Source organism: Mesocricetus auratus, unplaced genomic scaffold, assembly GCF_017639785.1.
Source record: "Mesocricetus auratus isolate SY011 unplaced genomic scaffold, BCM_Maur_2.0 Super-Scaffold_100011, whole genome shotgun sequence".
NCBI lineage: Eukaryota > Metazoa > Chordata > Mammalia > Rodentia > Cricetidae > Mesocricetus > Mesocricetus auratus.
Genome location: NW_024429195.1, coordinates 241,182 through 253,487, shown reverse-complemented (window position 1 = coordinate 253,487; position 12,306 = coordinate 241,182). Strand labels below are relative to the sequence as shown.

At 44.1% G+C, this 12,306-nt stretch overlaps 1 protein-coding gene across 1 annotated transcript in view; it reads left to right on the top strand.

Annotated features, from left to right (window-relative positions):
• The first annotated feature begins 8,944 nt into the window (after nt 1–8,944).
• The window catches only part of Gfm1 (G elongation factor mitochondrial 1), a 41,519-nt gene continuing 38,157 nt past the window's right edge, over nt 8,945–12,306 (top strand). Inside the window, exons 1-3 of the mRNA XM_005077948.4 lie at nt 8,945–9,150; nt 10,474–10,626; nt 12,103–12,235. Coding sequence (XP_005078005.1) covers nt 9,067–9,150; nt 10,474–10,626; nt 12,103–12,235 — 370 coding nt within the window. The 5' untranslated portion in view covers nt 8,945–9,066. The remainder of the gene's footprint in view (nt 9,151–10,473; nt 10,627–12,102; nt 12,236–12,306) is intronic.

Here is a 12,306-nt window from a genome sequence, read left to right as displayed (position 1 = left end):
GCAGTATCATCTTATAAGCCTCAGCATTTTCTAAGGAGTAAAACTATGCTCATATTTTAATAGCTGACTATAATGTATGCTTAATTTTATTGATCTTTGTATTATATCCTTAATTGGTCATTAAAATAAAAAGTGTTCATTTAATAACCAAAATTAATTATATATTAGTTAAAATGTTCCTCTTACATGATTTACTAAAGCAATAACATAACATGGGGAAGTTGTTATATTGCATAAATGTCTTTTTATTTCATTTTATGTATGTGTGCATGTATGTGACAGTACATTTTTATGTGTGGGTTCACTTGCACATGTATGTACAACCTCAGGTGTTTTTCCTCAGTTGTCATTCACCTTATTTTTGAAGTAGAGTCTCTCAGTGGCCTAGTGCTCACCCATTCAACCTAAGTTGTCTGGTACCCAGCCCTAGGACTCTGTGCCTCCACTTCCAAGAACTTGAATTACAAGCGCATACCACCCCTCTCATCTTATTCACATGGGTACTCAGGATCCAGCGCAGGCCCGTGTGACCACAAAACAAGCCATCTCCCTAGTTTTGTTTGTTTGTTTGGTTAGTTGGTTGGTTTTTACATCCCCAAATTTCCCCTCCCTGCCTCCCCTCTTCACAGTTCCTACTCCTCCATCACCACTCCCCCATCCATTCCTCCACTGTTTTTCAGAAATAGGCAGGCCTCCCATGGATATCAGCCCACCAGTGTATATCAGTTTGCAGTGAGACTAGACACTTCTTCCTCTTCTATTAAGGCTGGACAAGGCAATCCAGTTGGAGGAAGGAGTCCCAAAAGCTAGCAACAGTCAGAGACTGCCCCTGTTTCTACTATTAAGAGTTTCACATGAAGACTGTAACATGTGCAGAGGGCCTAGGTCAGTCCCATGCAGGCTCCCTGGTTGTAAGGTTCAGTCTCTGTGAGCTCCTATGAGCCCAGGTTAGTTGGTTTGGGGGGGCGGGGTTGTGGTGCCCTTGACACCATTGGGTCCTACGATCCTTCCTCCTCTTCCTCAGGATTCCCTGAGATCTAATGTTTGGCTGTGGATCTCTACATCTGTTTCCATCAATTGCTGGATAAAGCCTCTCTGATGACAGTTGGGCTAGGCACCAATCTATGAGTATAGCTGAATATCATTAGGAATCTTAATGGCCCTCAGGGGTGAAAGAGCCCTGAGAGCGCCCTCTCAGGATATGGGTCTCCAGCTGTGTAAAGGCTTAATTTTTAAACAATACCTTTGCATAACTTGATTTGATAGGGCAAAATCTCAATAGTTAATCTCTTTTTGCCTAAACCATTACAAGATAACATGGCAATATTTCCTAAGTTTTATAATAACCGAACATAGCCATAAATCAAAGTGTTTTCCAAATACGTTGTTGAGGTGCATGGTATGGTATATCAAAGCTGGGCAAGTCTGTGATGCACACCTGATGTGATTTTATGACGTTCTTGAAATTGCAAAAATTTTTGTTTAATAGTGACAAAGATGGGAGACTATTTGCCAAAAAGAAGGGAGATTAGGAGAAGAACCAGAGAAGGTAAAGGGGTTAAATGTGAGCAAAGTGTAATTGTTGGTATGAAAACAACGTTGTCCTTTTTTTGAGATATATTTATTTTCAGAGGAAGGGAGGAAGAGGGAACTGGGATTGGCATGTAAAACAAGCTATTTAAAATTAAAATAATAAAAAGATATTTATTTTAAGTGTAAGTACTCTATCTGCATGTACAACTTTGTGCCACAAGAGGGCATCAGGTCTTACTATAGGTTGTTGTGAGTCACCATGTGGTTGCTAGGAATTGAATTTAGCAGCCAGTGTTGTTAACTACACAGCCATCTCTCCAGGCCCAGAAACTCTTATCTCAAAAGAGGTGAGATAATTTATTCTGGAGCCAAATATGAGTGACTATGACCTGCGAACACAGATTCCAGTTTCCAATTATACTATGTTCCAACATGGTAATAGTACTGTGAAAATAAGACTTTTCAAATATGTCACTGAAAACATTAGATAGGTGGTTATAGCAAAATGGAGAGAAATCTCTGTGTTAGGCCTCAGATGCTATCTGATGACCTTATTCTTAGCCTTTGGTTAATGGAGATTACTGGTCTCTTTTTTTTTTTTTTTTTTTTTTTTTTTTTGGTTTTTATGAGACAGGGTTTCTCTGTATTGTTTTGGAGGCTATCGGTCCAGCCCGGCCTCGAGCTCACAGAGATCCGCCTGCCTCTGCCTCCCGAGTGCTGGGATTAAAGGCGTGTGCCACCACCTCCTGGCTAGATTACTGGTCTCTTAAATTTATATATCCCAAAAGGTTTCACCAGATAGCCACAAGGATGTTTAGTCATATTCAGAGCCAGGCAAAGAATGGCTATTAGGGTGCTAAAGGCAGCCCAGGATAAATTGTGATTAGACTTTGGACATTCCAAGCCCTCCACAAACACTAACATTCTAGGTTGTTAATTGGCCTTACAAAAGATTCAGTTTAAGGTTTGGTTTTGTAACCACGGAGAAGTGAAGAGGAGACATTTATGCCTCTTGATCCACCAGACTCTTCAAACAGTGGATCCCAAAGAAATAGGAATTTTCCCAGGAATCTCATGCTGGGAGAAGGAAAAGGTGCTAGCCACAGGGGGACCATCCCTACCAGAGAAAGATGTCACACAGTTCTGACAACTTAATCAACCACCTTACCAGATGGGAATGAAACCTGGTGGATGGCTCAGTTGTTGGCAGGACCACACTTTGAACAGGACTGTTCAGATGTGCATACCTTGGTGCTCTGTAAACTTAAACCTCACTTCAATACTCTGAACATGAACTTGGGTGTTCCCTGGTTTTCTCTGTCCCTCTTCCCAGTGTGGCCAAGTTGAGTAAATCTCTTTGCTTTCCACTTTTAATTTGACTATTTTAATCGACTTGTTAAGGACAGGTGACTGGACCTGGCTTGGGACACGGGTTGTGACTGAATGAAAATGAGGACATGTTAATCACGCTGGGTAAGAGTAAGACCAGTACACAATTTTGAGCCAAATTTGAAGCAAGCTTTAATTAAATAAGTAAAGGCAGGATGATGGAATCTGGCCAGGTTTATTTCAGAGTTCCCAGAAAATGGCCACAAGCTGTCTTGGCCAGGTGCTTATAAAGGCAAACACACAAAACTATGTACTTCCCACCTTCATCCAATCAGGGGCAAGCATACATTTTGATTTACTTCCTGCCTACATGTGATCAAGCACATCTGGTGCAGCTGGGTTGACTGAACTTGCTTAGAGAAGGAAAAACAAGGTGTTTGTTATCTTATGTAAACCACAGCCTCCAGCCTCTCAGGAAGTGTCTGTTCTTAAGCAAGGGATTTAGAGGCTAGAGGCATTTTGGTCTTTTGGATATCTTAGGCACATTAAAACAATTTTGGCTCTCACTCATGACCGCTCCTAGGTATGGTTGAGGAGAAGGATTTTATTGTGGATATGAGGGAGAGCATAGCCAGAGGCATCTGGAAAAATCCAGACTGAACATGGCCAACAGAACAGATCCCAGGCTAGCCAGGAGTCAAGAGAGCACATTGGAACCAAGAGAGCACATAGCCAAAGCTGAGTTATATAGAAATCAAAAGATCCAGGGGCTGGAGAGAACTCAGAGGGTCCTAAATGTAATGTCCAGCAACCACATAGTGGCTCACAACCATCTGTAATGAGATCTGGTGCCCTCTTCTGATCTGCAGGCATACATGCAGGGAGAACACTGTATACATAACAAATAGATCTGAAAAAAAAAAAAAGAATCAAAGACCCATTTGTTTGCATACTCAGAATCCCTCAGGAACATTAAACTGGAAGCCATAACACATACACAGTTCTTGCTGCCTCAATCTCTAAGTTCACAGGAGCTTTGATATTGGAGATTTAGAGGGCCTTGTTCTGGTGTCCTCCATTACCTTTGGTTCTTATACTCTGTCTCCTCTTCCATGGGGGTTCTGAGTCTTGAGGGTTGAGTGTTCCAAGGTGTCTCTGCATATCATCTGACTGTAGGTCTCTATTTGTTGCCATCTTGCAGGAGGAAGCTTCTCTGCTGGTGGGTAAACAAGGTACTAATCTATGATTATAACAGAACAGCATTAGGAGTCATTTTATTGCCACATTCTTTTAGTAGAACAGTAATATTTGTTTTTTACCCTAGGTCTCTGGACTATCTAGTCTCAGTTCTTGGTCACTCTAGCAGTGTTAGACATGGATTCTATCTTGGGGAGTGGGCCTTAAGTCAAATCAGATATTGGCTGGTTACCCCTACGAGTTTTGTGCCACCACTATATTAGCATATCTTGCAGTCAGGACACCATCATAGATCAAGTTATTTGCGGCCGAGTTGGTGTTTACACTTCTCCTTTGGTAGCATGCAGAGTACTTTCCTGTACTAAAGATACTAGAACGTAGGGGTAAAACTTTGTAGGCACCAGCTTGACTTCTCCATATTCAGTGAGTTGTAAAGGTGTTATCTTCAAGAATGGGGCCTTTCTGTCAGTTTTTGGAGGCAACCTATATTCTTGGCAACAGTCTGAATTGTCCAAAGGGACTCCTTTGGCCAACAACTCAATTAGATGTAACCCAATCCCTAGACAGAAAGCTTCATTTGACATAAAGAGGTTGCCAGTTGGGGCTCTATCTCTTCCATTATCTGGAGATTTCATTTAGATCACATTCATATATGTCTATATTTTACTGTGTTAGGTTTCCATACTACCCCTCTCTCTAATGGCCCTTCACTGTCTCTCCACATTTTCCTTCCCCTCTCTACTTGACACTCCCATTTCAGATCCACCATTCATCCATCCATAACTATCTGTGACTAGGAGCGAGCTTATCCTGTTCCCCTCCTTCCAATTAGACCTGTATGAAAGTTCCTGTTTTCTGCCCATCCTTATTGTCTGAATTCAAGTTCCTGTTATCCGCTCATCCTTTGCTGGAGGGCCCTGGGAACATGAGCTCCTGACCTTGGTAGTTTTCCACTGTACCTGCTTACTAGTATTTAATGCTCTGCTCTTGTTACAATAAAAGCCATTCCCTTGCAAGAATGAGCTGTTGTCTTTTGTCTGCATTTTAAATGCTCAAGCCTTCACCTGGATCATTGAGAAGTGTTCCACCCCATACTTTCAATAATCTATCTATTCTATTTCTCTTTGCTAAAGAGATTTAACTGTTCCCCAAGCACCTTACTCTATACCTAACCTCTATGATACTACTGATTGTAACTTGGTTATCATTGACTTAAGAGCTAATATCCACATAAACAAACACATACCACATTTCTCTTTCTGGGTCTGGGGTAACTCTCAGTGCCACAATCTGACCTGCAGCTGGAGTTCAGGCCCTGAGACAGGGAAGGGGCATTAGCAGAACAACTGTCCGACCACCCAATAAATTTTACATAAGTGGCTGACCCTGGGCTCAAGCCATCATTATTTATACTTCAAAAATAAGTATGTTTTTCCGACCTTCCAGGATTAACCTCAGGCAAAAACAAATGTGTAAAATATGTTTTTCCCCAATTTTTATTTAAAAACAGCTTTTAAACCAAAAACAATATTTAGCTAGCTTGGCTAAATATTAAGCCAGGCACAGCTTGTACTTACAAAGCTAAAAGATGATAAGCATAGGCACACATTCTCAAGAACGGTATAAATCAAAACTTAAAGCATATTTACTTGCATACAGTTAGTTTGTATTTCTCTAGCTGTTCTCTTGTCCCACAAAAGGGTTTTACATGTCTTCGCCTCTATTAAAAACCCGAAGAAAAACCAAAAACAAAAAAAAAAAAACCGGGTGGTGGTGGCGCACGCCTTTAATCCCAGCACTCGGGAGGCAGAGGCAGGCGGATCTCTGTGAGTTCGAGGCCGGGCTGGACCGACAGCCTCCAAAACAATACAGAGAAACCCTGTCTCGCAAAACCAAAAAAAAAAAAAAAAAAAAAAAAAAAAACCGAAGAATTTTAGGGGAAATTATTGAAGAAAAAAAATGGGTTTCTGGGGATGATCAAATCTGTCCCATTCATGGCTGACAAGTGACACTAAAAACTGCCAAGGGAATCATCGACATTATGAGAGAAAAGAGAGTGCAGGTCATGCAGTACCAGCAATGTTCTACACTGTTCCAAGGTCTACTGGTTCTTGCCGTGTGAGAGACCATCTCTATGGGTTTTGCCTCATGGAGACCCACCCATTGGACAGGTGTTTATATGCTGATCTGAAAATAGGCTACATAGCTCCCAACATCTCAGGATGATTTTATCTAGCTCCATTCATTTACCTGTGAATTTCATGATTTCACTTTTTTAAAGACTGAATATTCCTCCATTATGTAAATATACCACATTCTCTTTACTACACTTCAGGTAAGGGATATCTAGGAAATCGGTGAAGGGTTTCCAGTTTCTGGCTATTATGACTAGAACAGCAATAAACATGGATGAGCAAGTGTCTCTGTGATGGGATGAAGCATCCTTTGGGTGTATGCCCAAGAATGATTGAAGGGACCAGACCCTCACCCAGCACCCTGCTTTAGCAGCCATGACAGGCTGCATAAAAGACTCAGCAACATGTGCTTGCCTGACTTTGTCTGACCTAGTCTAGGAGGGCAGATACCCTCCATGTGGCATCGAACCAATCCGAAGTTAGCTGGAGGACTTTGGGTGTGCTTTACGGTGCTTGCCACAGGGACATGCAGAGCAACCGCCCTGGGAGGGCCTATAGGCCATAACAACCAACTGACCAATCAACAGAGGACACCGGTCCTGAGACTTTTGCATACCCCTAGACACTCCCCTTGCTCTGCCCAATAAATTCCCCACCTAGTGGCCCCTTGGGGTCCTTCTCATTCTACCCATGGTGATGAATGGATGAAAGGCCCAAGCTAATAGTTAACTCAATAATAAAAGACAATTTGCTTTTGCATCAGAATGGGACTCTTGGTGATTTGGGGGTTTAGAATTTGGGCACAACAGGATGTAGCTGGATCATGAGGTAGATCAATTCTCGTTTTCCCAAGAAACTACCACACTGATTCCCAGAGTGGCTGCACAAGTTTTTGCTTCACTAGCAAAAGTGGTTGTGTGTTCCACTTTTGAGTAGTTAATTTTAATTTTAGGAAAGATTAGTCATTCATATCTAAATTATGACTTATTTGTCAATACTCATTTTATCTATTGATATATGTGAGTAGCCTGGGGGAATTTCCTTAATCTTTTAGGGACCTTGACTCAGGTAAAACCTTAGCCTGGCCACAGAAAAGAATTTCAAGATGGAGGAAGAACATTCCTGCCCAGTGCCATGAAGGTCTCTTGCAATTGGTTCCCGGCAAACAAGGGCTGTATTATGGTGAGCAAATGTAGGCTGTGGTGTAGGAGAGAGACAGAATGGCTAGAGGCATATCTGAAGAGGTGAAAGTAATGAGGTGTGGGTTGAGGTGATTTCTGAGCCAGGGCCATGGTGATATCTGGGCCACAGTCTGTGTTGATGTCTGAGGCTCCTGATACCATGGAAGGCCAAGAGGATAGGGCTGTGCATGGTTAGCCGGGCCCCTCACTGGTTGCGGGAAAACTGTCCTGCCCTTCATTGGCTGAAGCACTCAGGAGAGAGAGCGTCCTACACCCACCTCACTTGCAGATCCTGTTGCCAGGGGGCATGAGTGAGCTGACCCTTACAGGGCATGAGAATGGGAGAGCAGGTTTGTCAGCCATGTGGAGGCATTGGTGAGGGCGACAGTCCCCCTCTCCTCACCCCTTGACACCTGCATCAGGTTGGGGACCTAACCCAACCCCTCAGGAGCTGCAGTAGATTGTGTACTTCTTACACTTAAATTGTGATAAACATTATTCCCATTGTTACGCAGGTAAAACAACCATATTTAAAATTGTCTGCTTTTGTTTCGTTTTCGTTGAAAATGGGTCTCACTGTCTAGTCTTCTCTGGCTTGGAACTCCATGTAGATCAGGCTAGTCTGGAACCCACAGAGATTCAAAGAGCTCTCCCTCCTGAAAGACCCCAGGCGGGGGACTTTCACGGGAGGGAGACCCGAACCCAAGGAACACCGAGACCACGAGCTTGGATGCAACAGCAAGAGGCTTTATTGATAATACACGGGTACCCGGGGCATCTCAGTCTCGGGAACTGAGAGCCCCGAGCTGGGGACTCAGGGGTTCTTTTATAGCAAAAAGCACAGTACAGAAGCGAGAAGCCTAGTTACGGGACCCTGATTGGGTAATTTAAATGAGGCTGGGGCTCAGAACGAGGGCAATTAAGGTTTCTCTCAGAACTCAATTCTCGGCCTTGGCCCTATCTGAAGAACAAAAGGTTTCTGTGCCTGCCCAATCTTTCTGGGCTGGCTATGCAGACCATAGACACCTGTGCCCCTATCTGGACAGAGAGGCAATTAAGGTTTCTCTCAGAACTCAATTCTCGGCCTTGGCCCTATCTGAAGAACAAAAGGTTTCTGTGCCTGCCCGATCTTTCTGGGCTGGCTATGCAGACCATAGACACCTGTGCCCCTATCTGGACAGAGATAGTAGTGACTATTCAGCTGCGAAGACCTTGAGCCGAGCTCCCTCCTGATAAAAAAATGGCTGAGCTGTGGGGGAAAGGAGTTTTCCATAAGCCTCAGCTGCCTGCGCTGGGCCGGGGTCTTTCATTCCGACGTGTTGTTATTAAAGCAGTGCGCACCGCGGCCGGCGCATTTTTTATACAGCGATTATTTTTTATTTTATTTTATTTTTTCCCTTTAGAGACAAAGGGACCAGACTATCTCCACTCAGCAGTACCTCCCCTGTGACAGTCCACTGCACCAACTGCACTTTCTCCTCCTGACCAGGAGACGGCGCGCTGTACCCGGAATGCACCCCTAGGTGCCTCTCTTCCTGCCTCCCTGTAGCCGTCCTCCTCCTGACCTTCCTCCCGGAAGTGCCCTGCGGCCCGGGGTGCCGGCGTGACTTTGAGCGCTTCCCGCTCTGCTGCGGGTGCAGAGCAGAGCAGAGTAGGGCCGGAGCCCTGGAAGTGGCTGATCCAGGCTTACCATGCAGCTGCTGCGGATTGCCACGGCCCTGGGGCGTGGGCCCCTCCCTCGGGTCCCTGCCTTCCTGGGCTGGCAGGGGAAGCAGGTACTGGTGCCCGGCGATCCTTCCAGAGCCGGGCAGGTGGGGACACCCTTTCCTTTACCTGGGATCTTGAACGGCGCTGTCGGGAGCCCCGAAAGCCCCTGGATATCCGCACGCCAGCCCGGCCTTGAGAACGGCAGCCCTGAGCTTGATGTGTATGATCTACCTTAAAGAGAAGTGCCCCGAGTGAAGTCAGATGAAAAGTCAGTGACCCCGGGGCTCGTTATGCAGCGCTCTTCTGACTACTGAGTATAGTTGGATGCTCTGAGCCGGTGCTGTGGTCTTTGGTTGGCGCTCAGTTTCCCGGTGCTCTGCTCCGGTCACGTTTCCAACTTTGGTGTATAAATTAAACTTTGTAAGCCTTTGGAATGAGGTACTCCGGACAGGAGAGCCACTGGTAGATGTGGTGCCTTACCTGGGATGGAGCCCTCGTTTGTTTTGCTGTCATGTGTCCCTTTGACTTAATCATCCAAACACTTGTCAACTGTCTGCTTTTCGATGGTGTCAGTTTCCCCCTTCCCAGAAGTGGTTGCAAAGCGTTTGGGTGTGCGGTTTTGTTTTGATTCAATAAATACATCCCCTCTCCCCACTGTAACGTTATCGGGAACAACTGCCACCAGAAAAAAAAAAAGGTGCTTCATTTTTTTTTTCCGTGCAGATTAACCTGGGAACCTTTGGGGTATCTTGGGCAGCTAGTTGTGTAGACTGTATTTCCTCATATACCCTTGCTAGTTGTGAACCACGGGGAGGGGGAAGACAGAAAACCCAAGGTGAATTTTAACCTAAAACTTGTATTTCTTACTAAAGTGGACCTTGAGAGGTATCGTTCTGATTTTAAAACTAAGGTCTGGGGTGGACAAGATAGGCTCAGATGTAAGGGCAATTATCAAGCATGACAACTTGACATCAGTCTTTCGACTCATGTTGGAGGGGCCTGATCGGATTCCTTCAAATTGTCCTTTTGACCTTCACGTGACTTCTCTTCCAGAGGAAGAGTTCAATTCCCACCTTTCACATGTCGGCTCAGAATGGTCTGTAACTCCAGTTCCAGGGATCCAGGGCCCTCTTCTGACCTCCTCCTGTACCAGGAATGCATGTGGTGCACAGAAAGACAAACACATGTACACAAAATAAACAGATCTAAAGAGTCTAAAGCTAACATTGAACAGTAACACCTGTCCTGCCTTTAATTTTGAGTATTATTGAGAATTAAATCCAGGGTCCTATATATATTACCCTTTGCATTTAAAAAAAATCCATACTTCCCATTTTTACTGTGATTTCTTATGAAAAGTATGCTAAATTGAGCTTTAAAAACCTTTTCAGGCAAATTGGAAGGCCTGCCGATGGTGTTCGTCAGGAATAACTCCCAATGAAAAAATACGAAATATTGGAATCTCGGCTCACATTGATTCTGGGAAGACGACATTAACGGAGCGGGTGCTGTACTACACTGGCCGGATTGCCAAGATGCATGAGGTGTGTGGTCAATGGTTGGTTCCAGAGTGATAGAACTTGATTCTTATTGTTTGTAGTTATAATTTTATGACCAGCACAAAACCTGGGTCATAGAGGATTGTTGGCCAAAGTCAGTTGTACAAAGAGGGGAGGTCAAGCTGGCCTTATGTTCTCCCTAGAGGAGATCACTGTGAGTGTCCTGAGGAAATGTTGAGTGAGTGTTATGGACCCTTACCCAGCTGTTACGATATCCTTAACCATGTAATGAAGAATACTTGTTTATAACGTTACATGGAAAGTGAATTTCAAAGGGTGCTGCCGGCATTAAAAGACATAGCTCTCATCTTAAAGGAAATACTGGTTTACTCTGGAACCATTCTGTGTGACTGTGGCTTGGGAACACAGAGTTAATTAAATTCCCTGCTCTGACACAGAAGCAGTTTCATAATGTTTTAGTGTTATGGAACAAAGAAAGCTATAAATCAAGGCAACTTTAAAATGCACTCGTGGGTACCCCAGAGAGGCAGGCATTGGGCATGGAGAGATGTAGGGAGCTGTTCTACAGGCCCAAGACGCTCTCTGGTAGCATCCTTTTTTTTTTAAAATGGTTTTTCAAGATAGGGTCTCTCTGTGTAACAGCCCTGGCTATCCTGGAACTCACTTTGTAGACCACACTGGCCTTGAACTCACTGAAATATGCCTGCCTCAGCCTTCTGAGTGCTGGGATTATAAAGGTGTGTGCCACCAACGCCCAGCTCTGATAACATTCTTAGCTTCAGGATTGGCAGAAGCTAGTGTCCTTCTAAATCAGTAGCTTCTAAGGGGTTTTATCTATTATCACAAGGTATCAGGGCAGTTGCAGAGTGGGGCAAGGGATGGCTGGCTGTTCCAGAAGTTTAAAGCTAGCCCAACGTAAGGTAAATAACTTCTGAACCTATAGAATTCCAATCTCTCTACAGTAAGTAGTGAAATCTGATCGATCCAGTAGTCTCTGCAGGCACAGACTCCTTCAGCCGCAGCCAGACACAGCTTCCCTTTGGGGATTTTTGTTCACGGTGTTGAGTATAAGCTATATAAAACCCGTCAGGAAAAAAATGTTTAAAATATTGACATTTGAAAGATACTGCCATACCATGGATTGAGTTAACCCTCCAGTTTAAACTATTCTTCAGGTGAAGGTCACCCATTAAAGCATACACTTTAAATGCTGAGCCCTAACCTTTTGTGCCTCAGCATCCACATGGAACAGAGCTGAAAGGTCTGCTGCCTGAGTCTCGGTTCATAGACTATGTAAAACCAGCAGACAGCAGTCCAGAGGGAAAATGCCTGATTGCCCCAGATACTCCAGGGAACCCGTCATCAATTTATGAAATGATACCATTAAAGTATCGGGCTTACCTAACAGTAGTGTGTGTTAGCTTTGTTATCTGATTCCATTTCAGTAAAGATTTCTTTCTTAGGACAAAAGAAAACTCTGACTTTTTGTCTCATGTTTAGGTGAAAGGTAAAGATGGAGTTGGAGCTGTCATGGATTCAATGGAACTAGAGAGACAGAGAGGAATCACTATCCAGTCAGCAGCTACCTATACCATGTGGAAAGATATCAATATCAATATTATAGATACCCCTGGTAAGCGGCCCTTTGTTTCCTAGTTCCTTTGGGCAAAAGTTTATGTAGTTGTTTCTTCTACTATGACACAA